Source organism: Urocampus carinirostris, chromosome 11 (assembly GCF_059441175.1).
Source record: "Urocampus carinirostris isolate Australia breed hairy pipefish chromosome 11, RoL_Ucar_1.0, whole genome shotgun sequence".
NCBI lineage: Eukaryota > Metazoa > Chordata > Actinopteri > Syngnathiformes > Syngnathidae > Urocampus > Urocampus carinirostris.
Genome location: NC_142359.1, coordinates 2,846,738 through 2,871,034, shown reverse-complemented (window position 1 = coordinate 2,871,034; position 24,297 = coordinate 2,846,738). Strand labels below are relative to the sequence as shown.

The following is a 24,297-nucleotide window of genomic DNA, read 5'->3' as shown; positions in this document are numbered from 1 at the left end:
TGTCTCTGTCCATCCATCAAACTATCTATCTATCTATCTAGATCTATCCATCCACTTATCCATCTAGATCTATCAAACTATCTATCTATCTATCTAGCTATCCATCCGTCTATATCTATCTATCCATCTATATCTATTTATCCACATCTATCTATCTATCTATATATCTACCTATCCATCTAGATCTATCTATCTATCTATCTATCCATCCACCTATCCATCTATCCATTTATCTATCTATCTATCTATCTATCTATCTATCCACCTATCCATCTAGATCTATCAAACTATCTGTCTATCTAGCTATCTATATCTATTTATCCATATCTATCTATCTATCTATCTATATATTTACCTATCCATCTAGATCTATCAAACTATTTATCTATCTATCTATCTAGATCTATCCATCCACCTATCCACCTTCCACCTATCCATCTATATCAAACTACCTGTCTATCTAGCTATCTATATCTATCCATCCATATCTATCTATCCATATCTATCTAGTTCTATCAATCTATCTATCTATCTATCTATCTATCTATCTATCTATCTATCTATCTAGATCTATCAAACTATCTATCTATCTATCTAGCTATCCATCCATCCATATCTATCTATCCATCTATATCTATTCATCCATATCTATCTATTTATCCATATCTATCTATCCATCCATATCTATCTAGATCTATCCATCCACCTATCCACCTACCTACCTACCTATCCACCTATCCACCTATCCATCCATCCATCTATCTATCTATCTATCTATCTAGACATCTATCTAGACATCTATCTAGACATCTATCTATCTATCATATGGATGAAAGCAACGAAAACAATCCGGAGAGCCGTTTTGGAGCCGAGTCGAAAAAGCCACTTCTCTAAAAAGAGGCGGAATTCCTATCACTTCTCCAGTGTCCTTTCGTCACAAGCGCCCCCGCGCGGCGCGTCAGCCTCGTTACAAGCTGAAGGTGAATGTGACGTCACAGCGAGCCCCCGCCATCATGCTCCGGTTTCCATGGTAACAGGTTCAGCTGTTTGACCGCGGCAGGTGCGCGCAATGTCATTAAAGTGACCTTGACGCGAATGATTAAATGACCTTGACAATCCGTTCCTTCGCCCTTCAAGATGCAGACGCTCGTTGGAGTCGTGCTGCTTGGATGTTGCGTCTTTTGTGGTGAGAGAGGATTAAGCCGCACGTCCGATGAGATCTGGTTCTATTGTTCATTTCTTGTTTTTTGACGGCAGAAACGGGAAATGCGACGCAACAACAAAACTCGAGCAAGCACTTGTCGGGGAATTTCTCAGGAACTTACGGTAAACTGTATTAACATATTCATTAACACTGCCGCGCTGGACTACGCATGTCTAAAATAAGGCCCAGGGGCCGATTACGGCCCGTGATCAAACCTTTACCTTACCTGTAGTAAAATGAATCATATCTGACACAGTCAACTTTCCTTTTTTTATTTCTGACATGGCAACTGTAAATAAAAAAAGGAAAGTTGACTGTTTAGCACTGGAAAATGCAACCTGAATTTGTTGCATGGCCCATAACTGATCATCTTTGCACAAATACACATTTTATAGTGCCCTGTTTAGGACTAGCCTGTCCAATTGGGAGCACCCTGTAGGGGGCGATGACACTTTATAGGACAATGCCAAACTAATGCCAGCTGCCGTTAATCATGAGGAAAGAAGATATGGGATGGCAAATGGAAGCCACCATAGAGCAGCGTCGACGTCATTTTTAGGCAGACTTGTTGAGAGACATGGCAACAATTTCAAGCATGGCTTTTTAAGCACCTCTATGAACCCTGTCAGTTACTGTCTTACACATCTGTTTTTATCAAATTGAAATCTGAGTAATCACACAGTCTCAAATGGCTGGACAGACTACAGACTATTATGACACCATCCCCTAATCTAAAACCTACATGAGGGCAAGGAAAAACTCAAAAACCTCAGGATAAGTCAACTCATGTTTGTTTGTTTGGCCCTCAATCACACAGTCTCAATGGTCTGGACAGACTACAGACTATTGCAAACTACAGACGATTATGACACCATCCCCTGATCTAAAACCTACATGAGGGCAAGGAAAAACTCAAAAACCTCAGGGTGAGTCAAGTCAAGTCATGTTAATTTGTTTGGCCCTTAATCACAAAGAGTCTCAAAGGGCTGCCCTGACCACAGATTATTGCAAACTACAGACGATTATGACACCATCCCCTGATCTAAAACCTACATGAGGGCAAGGAAAAACTGAAAAACATGTCAAGTCATGTTAAAATTGTACAGCCCCTAATCTCAAGGAGTCTCAAAGGGCTGCACAGACCACATATTATTGCAAACTACAGCCTATTATGACACCATCCCCTGATCTAAAACCTACATGAGGGCAGGGAAAATGTCAAAAACCTCAACATGAGGAAATAATATTATGTAAAATTATGCACAACATGACTTAAAGGAAGGGGAAATGGAATAAAAAAGAAAAAAATACCAAAATGAAAACCTGAGAAAAAGAAACAAGAGAAAAAAGAAGGAAAAAAATTAGCAAAAAGCCAGAAAAAAAAGAAAAGAAAGCAACAAAGGAAAAAAGTAAAGGGAGAACAAAAAGAAGAAAATAACGGCTAGGAAAAATAAACACAATGAGATTTTTTTTTTTTAAAAAGGAATTTTAAAAAAAAAGGAGAAAAAAAGAGGAAAAAGTTTGTGTTGTATTCAAATAATTTCCAATTGTATCAAGTGAATCTTGTTGCCAACATAGTACTTTCACTAAAACATGTAATCAAATACAGTTCTGTATCGTGCAACCGACTCAATAAGCCCCCAAAAAGTATTATGTGACAAAATATACCAGGGGAAAAAAAAAATGGAAATCTTGTGAAAGAATTGTAAGAACAAACGACGTTTGTAGGCCATCGTACATGAGTCAATTCATTCAAAAGAGAAAAATCATTTTGCATTGCTGGAAACTCAGCAAAATGTAACTTGAAGTTTTGGAGATGTTTGATAATGAATTATCTTGCCACACTTGGGATTGCCGTTGCTCACTGTTGTTTCAAGCGTTGCTCACCGACTTTGTGTGAACTCTCAGACCCGTAAGGAAAACGACAGGGAACATTGACACTGTCCCTTTAAATCTCTAGAGCAGGGCTGTCAAACTCATTTGAACTCGGGGGCCACACAATAGAACAAACATTCTGTCGGGGGCCGGACTAGTAGATTCGAGAGAAAGAAAAAGAGAGAGAAAGAGGGAGGGAAAAGAAGAGGGGGCGAGGCAAAGAAAGAAAAAGAGAGAGAGGGAGAGAGCGTGAGAAACAAAAGATAAAAAGGTAAAAGAGAGAGGGAAAAGAAAGGCAGAGGAAGAAAGAAATCCATAGAAAAATAGAAAGACAGAAGGAGAGAAAGGAGAAAGGAAAGCGCAAGGGGTATGAAGAGAGAAAGAGAAAAGAGAGAAAAGGAAAAAACGAAGTTAGAGAAAAAGAGGTTAAAAGACACAGAGAAAGAGACAAAGAGCAACAAAGAAAAAGAGAGACACAGAGAGTGAAAGAGAGTGGGAGAAAAGGGGTGGAAAAGAAAGAGAAATACTGTAAATACAAGTACAGTGTCTTTGTTGGAGGCACCTGGCTTTGGCAACATCACGTTGACATATTTCAACCTGCAGCTCGTTTTTCTCTTGCGCTTCTCCGAGTGTTGTCTCGCGGGCCGGATTCAATCCCTTAGCGGGCCTGATCGGGCCCGCGGGCCGCCCGTTTGACACCTGTGCTCTAGAGTCTCCTCTCTCGTTTCTTTGCGTTCGATCAGAACTGGCAGGGGTTCGCTCGTTCCTGGTGGAGCAGGAAGCAGAAACTCGCATCGTGGGCGGCCAAGAAACGTGGGCGCACTCCTGGCCGTGGCAGGTGGTTTTGCGATTCGCCGGTATGACGGCGTGCGGGGGCGCCGTCCTCTCGCCATTTTGGGTGATTTCGGCGGCACATTGCTTCAAAAGGTGCCGAAAAACGCCAACCGGGAAGACCCCGACTGCTCTTTCATGTTTTGTTTCTGCGCAGGTACAATAAAGCTTCCTTCTGGACGGTGGTGGCGGGAAAACACGACCTGGACAACTCGGGTGAAAAAGGACAACAGGTGGGTACTCGCCGATGCTAAAGCGTTTCTCAACCGGTGGGTCCGGGCCTAAAAGAGGGCCGCGAGCCTTCGCTTTGGCAAAATTATACGAAGAAGAGAAAAAGTAGATGGCGATAATGCCAATGGTCAGAACACAGGTGTCAAACAGGCGGCCCGCAGGCCAGATCGGGCCCGCTAAGGGATTGAATCCGGCCCGCGAGACAACACTCGGAGAAGCGCAAGAGAAAAACGAGCTGCAGGTTGAAACATAATGCCGAAGAAAGGTGCCTCGAACAAAGGCACTGTACTTGTATTTCTTTCTCTCTCTCTCTCTTTTTCTCACTTTCTCTTTCTCGCTCTCTCCTCTCTTTCGATTGTTCTCTCTCTTTCTCTCTCTCGTCATCTGGCTCTCTCTCTCGTCATCTGGCTCTCTCTCTCTCATCATCTGGTTCTCGTCATCTGGCTCTCTCCCTCATCATCTGGCTCTCTCTCGTCAGCTGGCTCTCTCTCTCTCGCTCTTGTCATCTGTCTCTCCCTCTCTCTCTCGTCATCTGGCTCTCTCTCGTTCTCTCTCGCTCTTGTCATCTGCCTCTCCCTCTCTTTTTCTCTCTCGTCTTCTGTCTCTCTCTCTCGTTACTGGCTCTCTCGTCATCTGTCTCTCTCTCTCTTGATGTTGCCAAAGAAAGGTACCTCGAACAAAGGCACTGTACTTGTATTTCTTTCTCTCTCTCTCTCTCTCTTTTTCTCACTTTCTCTTTCTCGCTCTCTCCTCTCTCTTTCGATTGTTCTCTCTCTCTTTCTCTCTCTCGTCATCTGGCTCTCTCTCTCTCATCATCTGGTTCTCATCATCTGGTTCTCTCTCGTCAGCTGGCTCTCTCTCTCTCGCTCTTGTCATCTGTCTCTCCCTCTCTCTCTCGTCATCTGACTCTCTCTCGTTCTCTCTCGCTCTTGTCATCTGCCTCTCCCTCTCTTTTTCTCTCTCGTCTTCTGTCTCTCTCGCTCTTGTTACTGGCTCTCTCGTCATCTGTCTCTCTCTCTCTTGATGTTGCCAAAGAAAGGTACCTCGAACAAAGACACTGTACTTGTATTTCTTTTTCTCTCGCTCTTTCTTTTCCACCCCTTTTCTCCCACTCTGTCTCTGTCACTCTCCGTGTCTCTTTTTCTCTTCCTTTGTTGCTCTTTGTCTCTTTCTGTCTTTTAACCTCTTTTGCTCTAACTTCCTTTTTTTTCTTTTTTTTCTTTCTCTCTTCATACCCTTTGCGCTTTCTTTTCTCTTTTCTCTCCTTCTGTCTTTCTATTTCTCTGTGGATTTCTTTCTTCTTCTCCCTTTCTTTCCCCCCACTCTCTCATGACTTTTTATCACTTGTTTCTCACGCTCCCTCCCTCTTTTTCTTTCTTTCTCCCGCCCTCTCTCCTTTTCCCTCCCTCGTTCTCTTATTTCTTGATCTCTTTTTCTCTCTTTAATCTACTAGGCTGGCCCCTGACAGAATGTTTGTTCTATCGTGTGTCCCCCCGAGTTAAAATGAGATTGACACCTCTGGGTTAGAGGGACCACATCTCATTCTATAGTGATTTTGTACGTTTTTTTTCAGGAGTAGTTGCGTCGTTTCCTTTATATAAAGGCTATACTGACTCACTCATGAGTGAGTTTAATGCTACCCTGGCTAGTGTCCTGGATTCCGTAGCGCCCATACGGCTTAAATCCCAACTGGTCGTAACTGGAGGCAAACGGGACAGGCGGAGTCAGGGTCAAAAAAGGCTTGCCTTGGAAAAACGGAGGTTTGCAAACGGACTGACGACCGGGAAATGACAGGAATGAGTTCAAATAGTGACAGGGAGCCAATCAGAACCCGCGGCGGGTGGCGCCAAATGAGCAGGCACAGCTGAGTCACATTAGTAATAATGACAAATTGCTACTGTCCAAAAAAATCAATGTATTGAAAACAAATTTCTCTCTGGCTCCCTCTTTCTCTCCAGTTCAGACAGTTATTGGCGAAAAAGTATAAATGACTGAGTTGTCACACTTCTGTTCACATCCAAATATTGTACACTCACACTCGAGTCTCCGTCAAGCCTCTTCTCTCGATCTTCTTTTTTTTCGACCCACATCTCTCTGCAAACTGATGTGCCGGCTCCTCCCATGGGCGTGTCAATGAAAGCCCCCACGTGGGATCCACCCCCTCGCCTCGATGTCTGGAGAAACTCAAAACACCGAGCGTTTATCAAAACCATGCCTGACGTCCTTCGTCAGAGTCCTGTTATCAAAATTCCCCAGCCAAAACATTCCGCATTTGGAACGGCGTGACCTGAAGCCCACTGAGTGAAAATCTTCATTGCACTCGATAAATGTAACTTGTATTTAATCGTATAAAATCCTTCAAGTCGGAAAATTAGGCATGTATTGAAATCAATTTTCGCCGTTTGTCTGTCGCTCACTTTGTCTCTCTTGCTCTTCGTCTCGCCCGCTCTCTCCAGTTCAGTTGGTTGTTGGTCAATAGTTTTGGTCCAAAATTTAATAAACTGATGAGTTGTCACACTTTTACATTCACGTCCGAATAATGTACACAAAACAAAAGCTTGCCACGAGAGGTGACACGACTTAAACGTTGCTATTGTCTCGCCTTAAGTCGTAAACGTTGACGTTGTCTCTCCTCAGGTGGTTGCCGTGACGGCAATCGTGAGCCATCACCGCTACAATTCCGGCACCAAAGAATTTGACGTTTCCTTGCTGAAGCTGGCCCGATCCCTCACCTTCAACAACTTTGTGCGCCCCATCCACATCTGGATGGCGCCCTTGCCCACCATGGAGAAGTGCACCGTCACCGGCTGGGGGGCTACAAGGGAAAGTGAGTTATATTCTGCATTAGGGCTGCAACAAACGATCGTCTACTACTCAGACTAATGAAAAGATTAGTCCAATCATTGGAAAAGCATTCATTTTTTTTTCTTTAACCAAGCTAGACTTTGATATGATGATTCACTTGGTGGAATGACAGACATCTTTTAATACACATACGGTTGCCATGGCGCCCAATTGGCCCCGCCCGTGTGGCGCCAGCTGCGGCTCGTTAACAGATTGGCTTGCCGTCTATTTAAGCTCAGTGCTCTCACTCACCCTTTGTCAGTCCGTCAACGAACCTCTGCACCCGCAAGACGTGGGTTTCGACTCAGTCCTGTTCCTGTTGGTATTTCCTGCCCGGTGTTCCCGTTTATTTTGGTTTCCAGTTTTGTTTCAGTCTATTTTTGTCCTGTTTATTATTTTTCTCCAGTTTCGTTCCGGTCTAGTTTGTCCCGTTTGATTTTGATATTCTGATTCCTTATGAATCCTGTCTGACCTGTCCTGTCCGGTATCGACCCCATCTGTCCGATATCAACTCTGGTAATTGGTATCGATCTCGTCAGCCTCTGGCTTCCCGTCTTTCCTCGCCAGATCGCTGCCTAACATGCATGACTCCCCATTTCCCGTAAAATAAAAGGCTTGTGTGAGAACGTCACACATTTGGGTCCTGATCCTGTTCTGGTTCTTGACAACACTGGTTTTATACAGAAAGGGCATTTTTATTTCATATCAAACTATTTGGGCTGGAGGTAAGATGGGCCTAAAAAAATCCAGCCTGTGGGTATTAAAGCCCGACCCCGCCTGAAGTGCACCAACTCACTTGATGTAAGGGACCGAGCCCGAAGCAAACCAGAATAAAACCTTAACATAACGATTGGCATTTTAGGCCCAACTTGACCCGAAATGGGCCTTGAGATCTTCTCGATCAGTAGAGACACGTCGTTACGTAATTTATAACTCCATTATTCCCAACATTGCGTAAGCGACTCTCAGCTGAGATTATCTTCATGTAGAGATGCCTCACTCCGTTGGAAAAATCCATTGTTGACTTTCTACTATCGACAACGCCGATGAATTGTTGCAGCCCTATTGGCAATAAGTTCCGTGGTCGCTGCCCGGCACTTCAGCATCTACCTTATTTGACAGATGGGCCCCGCATGTCCCGACTTCAGGAGGTAAACGTGACGGTGATGCCGTTCGACCGCTGCCAGAACTACTACAAGAGCAAGATACGAGCGCGCATGTTCTGCGCCGGAAGGGAAAATGGCGGCGTGGACGCGTGTCAGGTGATTCGTGCGTACGCGGGTTTGTTGGGTCAATATGTGACACGGGGGCGTTGGGCAGGGCGATTCCGGCGGCCCTCTTTCTTGCTACGACGGAGGCAGATACCTTCTGGCGGGCGTGGTGAGTTGGGGAGTCGGCTGCGGTCGGGCCAGGAAACCCGGAGTCTACACGAAACTTCGAGAACACGCTTCTTGGATCGCCGATGTCATCGGTAAGGACACAAAAAGTTTAGAAACGTAACCCTTGTGTTGTGTTGGTGTCTTCAGTGACCTGCTTCAAAGTTCTAAGAGCCTGAAGATCCAGGAACCTGTTGAGACACTTTATGATAAAAACCCACAAAACAAACTAATGCCAGCCAAGTACATGGAGCAATTATATCTTTGCACACGGCACGCTTCGTTCTGCCACTGCGCTGAAGGAAAACGCTGTATCGCCAGAAACCTTTGGTTTGCAGTATTTTGTGACGTTTTTACAAGAGAGCTTTGCTCGCACCTAGTTCTGAAACCATCATCTACAAAAAATGAAGGTCAAAAGAAGCCATCTAAAATATAAAAATGCCTTAGCTCATGAGGTAGAGCGCACGTCTTGGGATCAAGAGATCGCAGGTTCGATTCCCGACTCCTCTGTGTTATATGTCTAAGTGTCCTTGGGCAAGACACTGAATCCCTAATGCCCCCAATAAGCAGGTAGTTGCATTGTATGGCTGACTCCCTATTGGTGTGTGTGTGTGTGTGTGTGAATGGGTAAGTGTAAAGCACATTGTAAAGCAATGACTTGAAAAGCGCTACATAAATGCAGACCATTTAATATTTTAAATATTTAATCATAACCTGAGGCTTACCCAAAGGGTAATCTGCCAACTTGCTGTGGTGGGGTACCCCAAATAACGAGAAGAAAAATAGTGCAGTTTGACTTAGTTTGTAATCTTCCCAGTGCTTTGAAGCACTCATTTTCGGTTGCATGACACAATGGTGCCATCTAGTGGTCAAATATTACAGTGTCACTTTTAATTTCGGTGCTTTCTCATTGGTATTGCACTGGTGGGATGAGGTTAGCCTGCTGAAAATCCTTCCTCAGGTCCCTTTCCTCACATGGTTATTTTGTGCCTTGTTTTATTCTAACCATTGTGTGTGTCAGTGTAATTAGCGTTTTGGGTTATTCAGTGGGCTAAAAAAGGGGATTTTCTTATCGTACTGTTTATAAAAAAAAAAGCACTTTGAATTGCAACCCAAGTTCTTAAATTTGGATTTAAATGTCATCCTTTTTGCATTTCAGTCAATCAGGATGTGGTGTACGCAGCCAAACCAACCCAGGGTATGTTTGATTTCTATTTGTATTTTGTGGCGGAGCTAAACACAGTTAAATGCAGGGTTGGGTAGGGTTACTTTAACTGGATTACTTTCAATGACTTTTGGATGACTCCAATACCAAATATGCTAATAAAAGACAAAAGAAACTAAATATGGATAAAATGATGACTCACAACACGCGGTAAGCTTTCTCTCCTGGCTTTGATCTCTTTGAAAACTAACATAAAATGCGACAGAAACAAAATGAAAAGAAATCCAAACGGCTTGCCAACATCATTTTTGCCGTTCCATGTATTCCGTTACTCCCTAAACCTGCACAAAATGGAGTCATTTTATTCATATTCAGTTTCTTTTGTCTTTTATTAGCATATTCGGTATTGGAGTCATCCAAAAGTCATTGAAAGTAATCCAGTTAAAGTAACCCTACCCAACCCTGACCACGATTCAGTCTTCAAGCTTGAAGCTAAAAACTGAAAATACTCTGACACCAAATTTGAACATTTTACATCGTCTTTACAACGAAAAAACTGAAAAGTAGGTGTTGAAAAATATTTAGTCTCTTGGCTCAGTCGACAGACTCTGTTACCTGATGACTTCTGAATGATCCAATGTTGACTGAAAGATTTTAGATATTTGACTATAAAGGATTTTATACGATTTAATACAAGTTACATTTATTCAGCGCAATGAAGATTTTCACCGAGTAGGCTATAGTTCAATGACAGGCAGGGTTGGGTAGGGTTACTTTAACTGGATTACTTTCAATGACTTTTGGATTACTCCAATACCAAATATGCTAATAAAAGACAAAAGAAACTAAATATAAATAAAATGATGACTCACAACATGTGGTAAGTTTTCTCTCCTGGCTTTGATCCCTTTGATCTCCGGGAAAACGAACATCAAATGCGACAGAAACAAAATGAAAATCAATCCAAACAGCTCGCCAACATCATTTTTGCCGTTCCATGTGTTCCGTTACTCCTCAAGCCTGCACAAATCGTATTCATTTTATTCATATTTAGTTTCTATTGTCTTTTATTAGCATATTTGATATTGGAGTAATCCAAAAGTCATTGAAAGTAATCCAGTTAAAGTAATCCTACCCAACCCTGGTTAAATGTGTCTAGAGGACCGATGCGGCAAGCGTCAGAAACCGTTCTGCCAAAACCTTCCGGGCCCTGCCGGACTTGTGGTTCTGGAGGACGGCGAACCGAGCGTGGAGAATGTGACTGAGGCCTGTTTGGGGGCCTGGCCCTGGCAGGTTAGCCTCCAAGCCAATGGCGTCCATTACTGTAGCGCGGCTCTGATCCACCGTCGCTGGGTTCTGGCAGCCCAACACTGCAGAGTAAGGTAAGATGAGCCGTTCCGTCACAGTATTTTACCATACTATAAGGCGCACCGGACTATGGTCAAGTCATGTTTATTTGCGTAGCCCTTAATCAAAAAGATTCTTAAAGGGCTGCACAGGTTATTGCAAACCACAGACGATTATGACATCATCCCCTGATCTAAAACCTACATGATGCATATAGATCAAAGCGGCGCTGCCTTTTCCAGCAGCTGCCCTATTGTTTTATTGTCTACTCCTATCTTCGGTGATTTTCCACCCGTTTTGACAACTACATTATGGATTACTTCTATCCTATGGACATGGGTTTTAGCGCACAAAAATGCGGTAATTCAAGGAATCAACTCCTTGCCCTGAAAAATTCTCGTGCCAGCGTGATGAAGGGGCCTATCGTGGAAGAAGAGCCGGAGCTAGCTAAGCGGCGTTCTAAGTCTTCGGTACCATCCGTAATCATGGTAAATGCGAACTCACGACCAAATAAGATCATCGAGTGCTGGTGGAAAACATCGAAGCGCACAGGGAGCGTAGTTGCTGTGTTTTGCGGAAACGTGGCTCATGTTTAGCATTCCGGACGCTAACGTGGAGCCACCCGGAGCTATCCGGCTTCAACGCCGCTATACAGAGACACGAAAGCTGGGGGGAATCGGAGAGCAGGCGGACTTGCTAACACGAGGTGGTGTATCCCTGGACACAAAGAAAGATTTCCATCTGCCGCAGGGATGTCGAACTTTTGGACAGGCTTGTGACGTCATCCACTCCGCTACAAGCACCCCTAGGGCATCATGTTAATCTGTAAACAAGGGGGTAGACTGCTGGAAGTGTGGATTTCCCTACAGGGATGAATAAAGTATCTATCTATGAAGGCAAGGAAAAACTCAAACCTCAACATGAGGAAAATGAAGAAACCTTGAGAAGGGGCCGCACATGTGGTAATCCGCCTCCCAGGATAACCAGGCGAAGGATGTTGCAATTACAAATAATACACAGATATTGTCAACAAAAATATAGGTTATTCATAGAGTAGAAGTGTGTTTTAAGCTTAGATTTAAATATTTCCACTGAGGTTGCAGATCGAATCTCAGAGGGAAGAGCATTCCACAGCACCGGTGCCCAGATGGAGAACGCTCTCTCCTTGGCTCTAGGGATCACGAGTCTACCAGCGTTTTCCGGACCGGAGCATAGGGGGAAATTAAATCTGAAAGATGTATGAGGGAGCAAGTCCTTGCATGATTTTGTATACTACCAACAGAACCTTAAAATCACATCTTAAGCTAACAGGGAGCCAATGCAGGTTAGCTCAAATCGGGGTCATGTGATCTAACTTTCTTGTCTTAGTTAAAAGTATCGCTGCAGCGTTTTGTACCAGCTGAAGGCTCTTGATGTTGGACTTTGGGAGACCGGAGAGTAGTGCATTACAGTCATCGAGACGGGAAGTAACAAACGCATGAATCATAATCTCCATCGGACGGAGACAGCATAGGACGAATTTTAGCAATGTTGCGAAGATGGAAGAAAGCTGTTCTAGTAATATTCTTCACGTGTGTTTGAAAGGACGGATCGGGGTCAAATATGACACCTACATTTTTAACTGAGTCACTCTGGGTTATCTTACATTTGTCAATGTTTAGAGCAGTTTTTGAGAAGGTCACGGCATTTAGATGGACCAATAACTGACATTTCGGTCTTTTCAGAGTTAAGGCGCAAGAAGTGGAGTGACATCCACTCTTTTATCTCAGTGAGGCAGGCCTCCAAATTTCCAGTTTAGTGTGGAAGATTCCTCCATCATCTGCGTAGCAACGGAAACTGATATAAAACTTGCGAATAATATCACCTCATGGAAGCATGTAAATGCTGAAAAGAAGGGGGCCAAGTACTGAACCCTGGGGAACACCACAGGTAACACTAAAGGGCTCCGATGTCATTTCACCATATTTAACACAGTGCGTCCTAACTGAGAGGTAGGATCTGAACCCTAAGAGGACGGTTCCTGAGAGACCAATCCATTATTCCAACCGTTCTAGTAAGATATTATCGTCCATAGTGTCAAAAGCAGCACTAAGGTCCAGCAGCAACAAGAGTGATAAAGCCGGATTCCATTGCCAGACTATAGGGCGCATAGAATTAAAACTACATTAAGGGCTAGGATTGCACTAAAAATAAGTGCCATTTTTGTGCATTGATTGATCAACGAAATAAATCGCTCATTATAGTGACTGGACTCGAAACCTGACCGCGGTAGAGAGGGTGCCATATCCCTTCCACTTTATCATTGGTTCTCAACTGATATGATTTGAGGACCCACCATTCTACCCTAACGACAATCTGCGACCCAAATAGAGAAAACATTACTAAAATAATTGCAGTTTAAAGGATATATTAACCTTTTTTGGCAAAAACCGTGATCAGCAAAACCAACAACTGCAACTACTGCGTGCAAAGCAAATAGGCGACCCCTAAAATGGTTAAAATGGCCACATACTCAAATTTAATATACTAATAATGTATTTGAGTGATTGCTTAATTGAGTAGTTAATATACTTACCCTTATCACTAACTTTCTTGGAACCCATTATTATGGGCAAAAAGAGAAATAAAACCAATAAAATGAGATGTAGTCAAGTCACATTTATTTCTATAGCCCTTAATCACAAAAATGTCTCAAAGGACTGCACAGGATTACAATTACAAAATTACACAATTACCTGATCTTAAACCAGCATGCGGGCAAGGAACATCTCAAAAAAGTGCCTCCTAGTGGTACAAAAACACCCTCATTCCGTATAAAAAGAAATCATTTATATGAATAATTGGCAAAAATACATTATACCATTGTAAATATTTATAAATATTCACAAGTCAAGAATTTTTTAGTGGAATCCATTCGTAGTACCTGCCGCCATGCTTTTCTGGCACCCTGCTGCTACGCTGCGCTCATCCGGCTCCGATCTGTGCCCGCTTTAGACCAGGGGTCTCCAACGTGGTGTCCCCTGAGGACAGCGATGCCCGCAGACCTGTTTTGAAAATAGCTCACCAGTGCTGGGTCATTGTGATTTTTTTTAGTAAAATCGTTTTTAGTGGTTGACTGAGTCTATTTAACCCCACTTCCAATAATTAGCCTGGAAACAACATAGTAATACTGTAACAATATGTTATCTTTGAAATGCATTTAAAATAAGGTGTCTGTTGCGTTAATTAGTAACAAAAAGTAGCTCTCAGCGTTATATTGGTTGTATACCCCTGACTTGGACAATAGAGTGCCATCTAGTGGTCAAATATTGCACAATGTACCCTTAAAGAACATAGCATACAAACTCATATAATGTTCACTCCAACTATCTCTTACGAGACACAATTGAGAGGAACTAAACCCGTATTGTCATCAACAAATGTGACCCAAACTACTAAAAACAATGATTTATAATCTGTTCTCACAGAAAACACACAATGTCATAAATTTGATTATGCTAACTAGTAGCTACCTTACTCCCCCCTCAAACCCGCCAATTGACTAAACAGGTAAAAGTAATGCAGCTGAGCATTATCGCCATCTTCTGTTCAGGAGTGCAATTGACCCTCATTTTTTCTTAGCATAATTTTGCCGATGCAAAGGCTTGCGAACCACTGAAAATGGGTCCTGACTCAACAGTTGAAAAACACCACTAGATTAGTATACAGATGACACATGAAAAGGCATTAGGTTTTATCTCATCAAGGTTCCACATAGTGCCGGAAAAGTATTGTCTGATATTAAACCGGTCCATGGTACAGAAAAGGTTAGGGACCACTGAAATGCAGATTCATATTGCCAACTCGGAAAGTCGAGGAGAAAGGCATTAAGGGAAGTAATTCGGTTGTTCTGAACTGAAGAAAAAAAAGCATTGTGGTGAGCATTTGTGTCATCGCGAAAGATATAATAAAATGCTTTGCTTCACATATTCAATGTTTGTCACTTATAATGCTCAGTTGGAGCTAGGAAGAAGTGAAACAAAATTTTATACCAGATTTAATTTTTTTTTTTTTTCCAACTTTTGAATCTATTATTGTGACTTAAAATGTCTAATAGTGAGAATTATCTTTTCCTACGTCATCTATGGCTCGCTATGCAGTTTTGAGCCCAATTTTCTTTGTTTCCATGCAATTATGGTCAGCAATAAATATTGACTGTTTAATAATGGAACAAATGATAATAAACTGTGTGAGTCTCCAATTTATTCTGCTTTGATTATAAAAAGCCCGTTCAAGTTTTTGGCGGCAGAAAATAGGGTACTGTTTGTGTGCAGCGCCGGAGAGGACGTGGCTGTCCTAGGAGGTCACGATCTGGGCTTGTCCCTGTCTCAAACCGTCCCCGTGGACCGGGTTTTCAACCTGCCCCAAGAGGATGGATTTCCTCCCAAAGAAGACCTCTCGCTTCTCCGACTCGCTGTTCCTGCCAGACTAGGTAAGAACCGGTATCTATTGATCTTGAATTTTGGCCCTGACCTAAATGTAGCACTCATGCTATGGGCAGAGGGAAGAAAATACCCTGGAATTTTTCAGTTAAATTAATCACTGCCAAAAATGACTTTTTTTTTTTTTTTTTTAGCCATTAACAAAAATAAACCTGCGTAATGGATCCCAGGGCTGTTTTTCCGCACGTTTATCATGTGAAGTGCGTTCACTAGATGATTGACTTCTGGATAAAGAGGTCAAACATTTACAACTCTATTACAATGTCTAAAAGTTGCCATAAGTAAAATACACTGTTGCAGAGGTTTTAGGACTGTAAACTGGTGATCTGCGAATGGCCAGTTTTGGAAACTCCTTTACATATCCTTACAAAAATGTATATAATAGAATGTTTAGTTTTTCAAGTTGTGATCAAATTTAACCTGGGACAAGTGAAGCCAAATTAGATCTTGGACGTCTGTAGCCATTACTTATAACCTAGCTTGCCTGTCATGATTACTGATGTGACTCAGCTGTGCCCGCTCTTTTGGTGCCAACTGCCGCGGGTTCTGATTGGCTCCCGATCAGTATTTGAAACCAGTCCTGTCCGTCCCCTTTGGTCAGTCTGTCTGTGAACCTCAGTGGACACTAGGCAAGCCTTTTTCGACCCCGACTCCCACCTGTCCCGTTTTATGCTCTCGTCTGTCCACGGCTTCGACCCGTTTTTGATCCTGACCACGTCTGCTCTCCCGTCCCGGCTTCAGACCTCTTTTTGTCCCCGACTACGTCTTCTCTCCTTTCCTGGCTACGACTCGCTTCTGACCACGTTTTTGCTCTGCTGTTATGGCTACCGACCCGTTTTTCCGTCCCTAACACCGCCATCGCTCGCCACGGAAGATCCACCTCCGCATTCGTAGCACAATCAGAGTACCAGAGCGACTTGCTTCCCGCATCCAGCGAACACCGGATCGCGGGGCGCCGCGCTTACTCTTCCTTCCAATAAAAACTCAACGCAAGTGGGTCCTGTCTCCGTTCTGGTCTTGACATTACCTAAATTGATAAAGGAAACTATAGTGTTTTTTTTTCTTGTTTTTTTTTATAAAAATGAAAAGGAATGTATAACACAAAAAAATAATAATAGTAAAGTTAACCGGGCAAGCACGGGGAGAACATGCAAACTCCACACAGGAAGGTTCGATCTCATGACCTCAGAACTGTGACACGGATGCGCTAACCACTCAGCCGCCATGCTGCCCCAAAACTAAGCTTTTGTTCGAAGTAATTTTGGGTTTTCAAGCAACGTCTTCCTAACGATTGCTGTTAATAATCCCAGGTCCTGACTGTCATCTACGCTGGCGTAATGACGAATGCTAATAGAACTTGCCATGAAGTATTTTTCATTAACTTTATTAAATTAGAAATTGTTGTTCGCTAAGTAGAATTTATTTCACCAGATCATTTACTTATATCAGTGTTTGAAATAACATCTGCCCGGATGCCGGGGTGTGCATCTTTTACGTCGGGCGTACAACTTACAAAACGTCTTCGCCTGGGTGGCCGACCACTTTTTCAAGATAAAATAAAAAACCATTATGTTTGTTTGTTCGTTGTTTTTTTTTTTTTTTTTTTTTTTTTTTTTCTTCCAGATCAAATGTTTCTTTTATTCAGATTTCGAAATCATCATTAGGTTTGGAAATTTCGGAATTTCTACTTCGGTGTGTTTGGTAATTTGCATACTCTGCAGCCAATCAGAAGCTAGCATCGAATAACTTTACGCTTCCGGACTTCCCCGAACGTTCTAAAGTCGTGCATTTGCACATAATTTTCCCAAGTAGATGCACAGAGAACACAAGAAAAATGGTAAAGTGGTTAGGAATCAAGCCAAAACCTCAGCCCCAGAAGATTCAAAAGAAGCTAACAAAATGTATGACGCTACAAAACGTAAACTTACATTAAAAGCATGGTGGAAAGAGGAGTTCATGTGGCTTGTAGCAGACATTGCATGAATGAAGATGAGTCAATACAGGTACATACTGATGGAAAATAGCATGTCATATCCATGCAATTAATGTCATAAGTAGATTAATAAACTCAATTTTAAAGTTATATATTCCGATTATCAATCCTTAATACTTTGCAACAATGGGTTCTTGGCAATGAGTCGTCTTATTGTGTTTTAAGTTGTGAAAAATGGGGCAGGCAACTTTATGGCTGGGCAGGCAAATTTTCAGAGTTGTCTGCCCCCTGGTGGCCGCTAACTTTTTTCTCATGAGTTTCAGACACTGGTTACAACCTTATATACTGACTACAATGTGTTACCCATCAAATTTGAGTATTAAAATTAAATGTCTTTATTTTAACGGATTACACGAAAACTTTTTTTTGCAGGGGCTTATGTGATCCCGATTTGTTTCCCGGATGAGGACGAAGAACTTGACAAGAGCTGGGAATGTTTCAGCGCAGGCTGGGGGGCCACGTCCGCCACAGGTAATTCAGGGTTTCCAGTAGCTGTTTATTTGCCTGGCGGCCTGCCCTACATGATTTTTACCACCAACGGGTTTAAGGCTGTGATTCATTTCCAGTGTTGGGCGCGTTACTGGAAAAAAAGCATGTAGTTAGTTACTTTATTTAAAAAGTAATTGCTTTCCTCTAAAAGTAACTAGTTACAAATTACTGTGGATACTTCTTATTAAAGCCGACCATCTAAAACTATTTACAAATAGCCACTAAATAGAAGAAAATGTGTACACCAACCTCTCCAGACAGTGAACCATTCATATTTCTTGGTTTGTGCAATCTTGAGAGCTTGCAAATGAATTGAGACCCTCCATATCCATTTTGTCCATAAGCCACTCAAAGATTCCCGCCATCATTTATTGGTAATTTCAAAGACATTTTGTATGGCAAAAATAATTTTCCAAATAAAAAGACCAAAATTCAGCATTTTTAACTGACAATTCTGGACGTTTTTTCCATTCATTAAACTTGCATAAGCCCCGCCCCCGCTTCTTGCGCTGCCTACCATTCGTTACTGGTGACACACAAACAAAATGCAATAAAAATGGACACCCTAAATTTGTATTTTATAACCGTAAATACAGTTTAGATGTGTGTATACGTCAGCGAGAATATCTGAAAAGATGAATTGAAGATTGCTTGAGACAGTGACAGTCGTACAGGGTGTTCCAGAAGTCTTGGGCAAATTTTGACATTGGATATTCTGGAAGCTATTTGGGATATCAAAACACATCTGGTAAATTCAGAAAGCTTCATCTCAATTTTATACATGGAAAGTCTAATTTGAGCACCATTGGTCACATGACATACATTAAACCCGGCACTGTCAATGTTTTCAACAGCTTCTGTTTTTCGTGTCTTGCCTGTTTAGGCCATGTCGAAGAAAGCTGTCTACGGACTATTCTTTGAAAGTGAGGCAGCAAGTAGTGAGACGTACCTCAACATGCTGGAAAACTGGTTAACGGATCAATTAAGAGGGTCTGGTGATCTTATTATGCAACAGGGTTAGTTTCTGAACACAACACAACAATGCCAGACAGATGATATGTAGGATCCTGGCAGAATGATCCCGATCTAGTGTTAGGAATTATTAAAATGTACCATTTACGAAATTGTTAGTTATCTGACTCCATTAACCTAACACAACCTACATTCACCTAACAATGCGCGCTCATTTCTTGGTGGAAAAGTAGAACAAGAGACTGTTTCCACACGAGGGTAGATTTAATTTTTTTAACAATTTAACTAAGTGAACACCATCGAAATTGACCGAATTAGTCGAATTGGTGTCGCTCGAGTCTTTGTCAAGCCTCCTCTCTCGTTCACTCGCTTTTTTCTCTCTGCCCAAGTTTTTCCGCAAGCTGGTGTGCCGGCTCCTTCCGTGCCATGTAAGCCCCCTCGCCTTGATGTCTGAAGAAACTCAAAACAATACCAAGCGTTTATCAAAACATTGCCTGCCGTCATCAGGGCTCCTCTGCTTCTGGATGCGCTGATTATATTATCAAGCTCACATCCCGTTCCCGCCATTCCTGTAAAAAATATTTCCTACCAGGGTGCCCTGAACTTTCACTGCTCATTGAACTTAAGCCTACTCGGTGAAAATTGCACTCAATAAATGTAACTTGTATTCAATCATATAAAATCCTTTATAGTCAAATGTATAAAATCCTTTACTAGTCACCTAGATCTCCAGATTTCACACCATGCCATTATTTTGTAGGGGTTTTTTAAATGAATGGATGAGGTGAAGGCACCGATAACAGAAACTGTTGCAACCATGCAATGCCAGGAATTGTTTGGCAGGAACTGTCTATATGTGCCGTTTGACCGATGGTACTCACTTTGAACATCTTTGAACATCCCGACCATCATTTTTTATAAATAATGGTTTCAGAACTAGGTGCAAGCAAAGCTCTCATGTGAAAAGGTCACAAAATACTACAAACCAAAACTGAGACTACAATATGAGTTTACTAGAAGTGTTTTTTTTTTAATCATGGTTTCCAAGATATCGAATGTCAAAATGTGCCCTAGATTGTTGGAATACCCTGTATTTTGTAGGTACATATAAACACACCCACGCTTCTTGACTGTTGTATTCAGTGTTCATTACTTGTACAGCGAAGGAGAAATTGTCAAAGAACAGAAGTTGAAATTCAAAATGTATATATTTTTTCTCTTAAAGTAACGGAGTAACGCACCATGGGGTAACAGTTGAGTTATACAATTGTATTACCGTGTTACAGTACAGTGGAACCTCTGTTCTCGACCAAAATCCGTTCCAGAACCCTGTTCGAAAACCGATTTGTTCGATCACCGAAATCATTTTTCCCATTAAAAACAATGTAAATCGTTTTAATCCGTTCCAACACCCTGAAGGTTTACCTTGAATGTTAAACGTAATCATAAAGCTAATCGTACGGCTGCTTTATCGTAATTTTCCGTTTGAAAGATTACGCTAACATGAAAATGTAAAAAAAAAAAAAAAAAATCAGGTCGTTTACAAGTCATTTAGCACCCGGGTCTCCACAACAAGTGGTGAGCGGTTCATTGGAAAGGGGGCTCCGTTCCAACACCCACATAAAGCTAACCCAGGCTAATCGTACATTCGCGTTATCGTAATCTTCCGTACGAAAGATTACGCTAACATGAATGTGTAAAAATTAAAAAAAAGGATAAAGAAATGAATTATGGATAGGATTTCTTACCTTTGTGGTGGTCAGCAGAAGGCGCAGGTGGACCGCCGTTGCTTGCTTATAGCACTCACTCCCTTAGCCGCATCACTAGATTTCACAGCCTCCTTATTCTTTACTATTGTACTGATCATAGATTTAGCCATGCTGTTTTCCCTAGCAAGATCAGACTCTCACACCTCCTTCATATTTAGCTATTATGTCTTTCTCAAAGGCAATAGTTGTACGCACTACTTTTCCTTTTTCACCTGTAGCAACTTTGCTGCTTGCACTGACTTTCTTCGGAGGCATAATAAGGGACTAAAACACCCGTACGCCGCTCTGCATGGCACCCTAGCGTACGCACTCACGCATTACCGGCGTTCGAACTCCGATTTTTTTTGACCGAACAGCGAAGCAAGAATTTCTCAATTTTTGCTCGGACTCCCATTTTTTCGAACTGAGAGGCGTTCGGAAACCGAGGTTCCACTGTACTTGTTCCTTTGAAACACTTTACTCTCAACAGGGGACCTCAACCCTAATCGTCTGCACCACGCCCGGGTTCCACTGGTAGAGCGCGCCGATTGCCAAGCCGAATGGGGCCGGGGCCTTGTTGACGACTCCCACATATGCGCCCACCCGGTGGCCAGTTCTGCCTGCACGGTAAAGCCTCTTTAACTTAGCTTTACTTAAGGTTCCGCCAGAGCAACTGTTCTACCGTAGCAGAGTCGGTGTCTTCTTACCCTGGTTATCACTTCTGATTGTTTCTGCCCTCTGGTAGGTGCGACAGGTCCTTTTAAAACCAGGACAAACTGGTTCAGACAGTTTCTACCCCAGGGCCATCACCACCCTAAACAAGCGTGCAACTAAGGCCGCCTAAAAAAAATCAAATTTTGACCAGATATTTAAAAATGTGACTTGTACCCCACAGAATGTGCTAGATAAAATGGGTTTTGCGCAGGTATGCATCGCATAACCAGGGTTGGGTAGGGTTACTTTAACTGGATTACTTTTGGATTACTCCAATACCAAATATGCTAATAAAAGACAAAATAAACTAAATATGAATAAAATGACTCCATTTTGTGCAGGCTTTGTGTTCGTTTTGCTGAAAATCAAAGAGATCAAAGCCAGGAGAGAAAGCTTACCACGTGTTGTGAGTCATCATTGTATTTATATTTAGTTTCTTGTCTTTTATTAGCATATTTGGTATTGGAGTAACTGAAGGTAATCCAGTTAAAGTAACCCTACCCAACCCTGCGCATAACATTGCATGAAACAAGAATTAAACCAGAGTAGTGGTGATGAGAAGGTTAATATTTAGCCACGAACTGTACAGGTCAGATCCATTAATGCTTTTTTCATTATCACATTATTTTCATTCATGTTGCCAAAAACATAGAATTGCATAGTGCATTCTGGTTAAACATGTCCACTCCTTCACCAACGAAGTCTTTCAACAAAATACTGGCTATTTTAGGTACGTATACATATTAATCCGCAATATTACTGACACACATGTGAATTGGGGAGACTGTTTAACCTATCAGAATACACTATGCAAATCAGTGTTGCTGGGACTGTGAATAAAAGTGTGGCAGTGGGCTAAAAAGCTAATGCCTATATCTGTACCAAGTGTCTGTGCTCTCACTGCCAATATCGCATTATTTTCATTCATGTTGCCAAAAACACTGAATTGCATAGTGCATTCTGGTTAAACAGTCCACTCCTTCACCAACGAATAAAGGCTTTCAACAAAATACTTTACAAGCTATTTTACGTACGTATACATATTAATCCGCAACATAACTGACGCACAGGTGAAATGGGGAGACTGTTTAATCAGAATGCACTATGCAAATCAGTGTTACTGGGACTGTGAATAGAAAGTGTGACAATGGGCTAAAAGCTAATGCCTTTCGATATGTCTGTGCTCTCACTGCCAATATTCAAATTAGATTCCCGTTGCAAACAATGTTTTACGATTTTGGTCAGCGACACTTATCAATTGAGCAATTTTAGCATTCTTATATGCCATAAGTGTAAAATGCATACAATAGCTCTGTAGTTTCAATTGCATGCATCCCTATAGTCGAGTGCGCCTAGTGTATGAGAAATACGAAAAAAATATAGTATATATCCTGCGACCTTTTGGGAATTGCTTTTGTTGCACTACTTTTACGATGCACTATTCTTTAATTACACTTATCCAGTGTTCATTTTACCTGTGAAAAGTGATCGGACCCGGGGGACTATGGGTCCCAACCGAGATCTATGGCGCCCCAAAATTTAGTGTTATCGAGATTGAAATTGTAAATCGGTGACAAATATGTAATATAAATCTATATATTCATTCAGTTTTAATCATCATCAGTTTATTGGTAATACAAATCAGTTATCGCTTTAGATTTTTTATTTCACAATATTGTACATTATACAAAATACTGCCATCCACTCAACTATCTTTAGTAGTGAAAGCATGGAAAGGTCTTCTTTTTGATGTCCTATCCGTTCATACTTGCCTCTCTTCCTGCAGCAACAGAATTTCCATAGCTAATTTGTGGTTTTTATTGTTGTGCCGATCCAATGTGCTTTTCTGAAAGTTCGTATTGCGAAATGATTTATGCAATCCAGTTTTTTGGTCACGCTGGGTACACGCATCACAGAACATGTAGCCTCCATTATCATCCTCCTCATAGCGTAACCAGGAATATAATTTAGTCCTTTTCTTGCTAGGAGTATTCTTTTATTTTCTTTCGTCGAATCGTTCGCTTCAACGCACGTGTTTTCCTTGCCTTCGCGATCTTCTGAATAATTTCTCCGTTTTTTCGTCCCGGAAACATTGCCGTTGTTATCACTTTCTGCATTATGTTTCGACTTATTACCGACACTGAAGAAATGACCAATTTTGTGTTGATTTTCACCTTAACTCGATGACGTAATCTCAAAGCAACAACATCTCGTTTGCCGAGATCGGCGTGCTGACGAAAACTCGACCCGCGAGACCAAAACAACAATGGCGGATCTGCCTGGCGAAAAGTTTAGAGTGCGGTAAATCTTTGTTAAAAAAAAAAAATTATAATCGGGTAATAATGACAATTTTGTGTGAAAAAAGTTGCGTCCTGGGGACGCACGTTGATTTGAGACGATGCGTCCCCAGCAAAAATGATGCATCTAGGACGCAGGGATGAGGGCAAAAGAACACTGCTTATCATAACTTAGACCAGTCTCTAAGCACTGCGTTGGAAATATTTTGACCTAGGAATGGTCTTTTGACATGTTAAACCTGGAGTGCCATGTATAATCTCTCCGCACACAATGTTTAACCACATTGATATCAATGACAATAATTGTCGCATCCTATTCCTGCGCAGGGCAACTCTGGAGCGCCGTTGTACTGTCAGAAACACGGAACCTACTTCCTATTCGGATTACTCACGTGGGGGAGTCGTCAATGTGACCCCAACAAGCCGGCCATCTTTTCCAAAGTGGCCGATTACAACTCGTGGATCGAGGAAGTGATCGGCGACACGTGAAGGATCAGACGGCCAAATACGGGGTTAAATTCAAAGCAATAAAAGACTTTTACCTCTTGTATACTACTTTTGGCTTTGTAAAGTTTCAAATGCCTTTCGGAGAAAAGCAAATGTTAACTATAATTCTATAGACTTGAGTTTTGTGCACAGACCTTTTTATTCCAAAGGAAACTCTTGACTGGTGGAATGGGCCAAAGTATTCCCATCTTGTAAAAATGGAGATCAACACTCTATAGAATGG

The 24,297-nt window shown here is 42.0% G+C and overlaps 1 protein-coding gene across 1 annotated transcript; it reads left to right on the top strand.

The window, feature by feature from the left end:
- The first annotated feature begins 1,026 nt into the window (after positions 1-1,026).
- ovch1 (ovochymase 1) lies at positions 1,027-24,122 on the top strand. Its single transcript, XM_088348092.1, has 13 exons — positions 1,027-1,186; positions 1,258-1,326; positions 3,823-4,006; positions 4,068-4,143; positions 6,779-6,968; positions 8,108-8,247; positions 8,306-8,456; positions 9,521-9,559; positions 10,686-10,908; positions 15,187-15,344; positions 17,720-17,818; positions 21,047-21,183; positions 23,895-24,122. Exons 1-13 carry the CDS (start codon positions 1,138-1,140, stop codon positions 24,054-24,056), a joined length of 1,677 nt encoding a protein of 558 aa, XP_088204218.1. The 5' UTR covers positions 1,027-1,137; the 3' UTR covers positions 24,057-24,122.
- Positions 24,123-24,297: the final 175 nt, after the last annotated feature.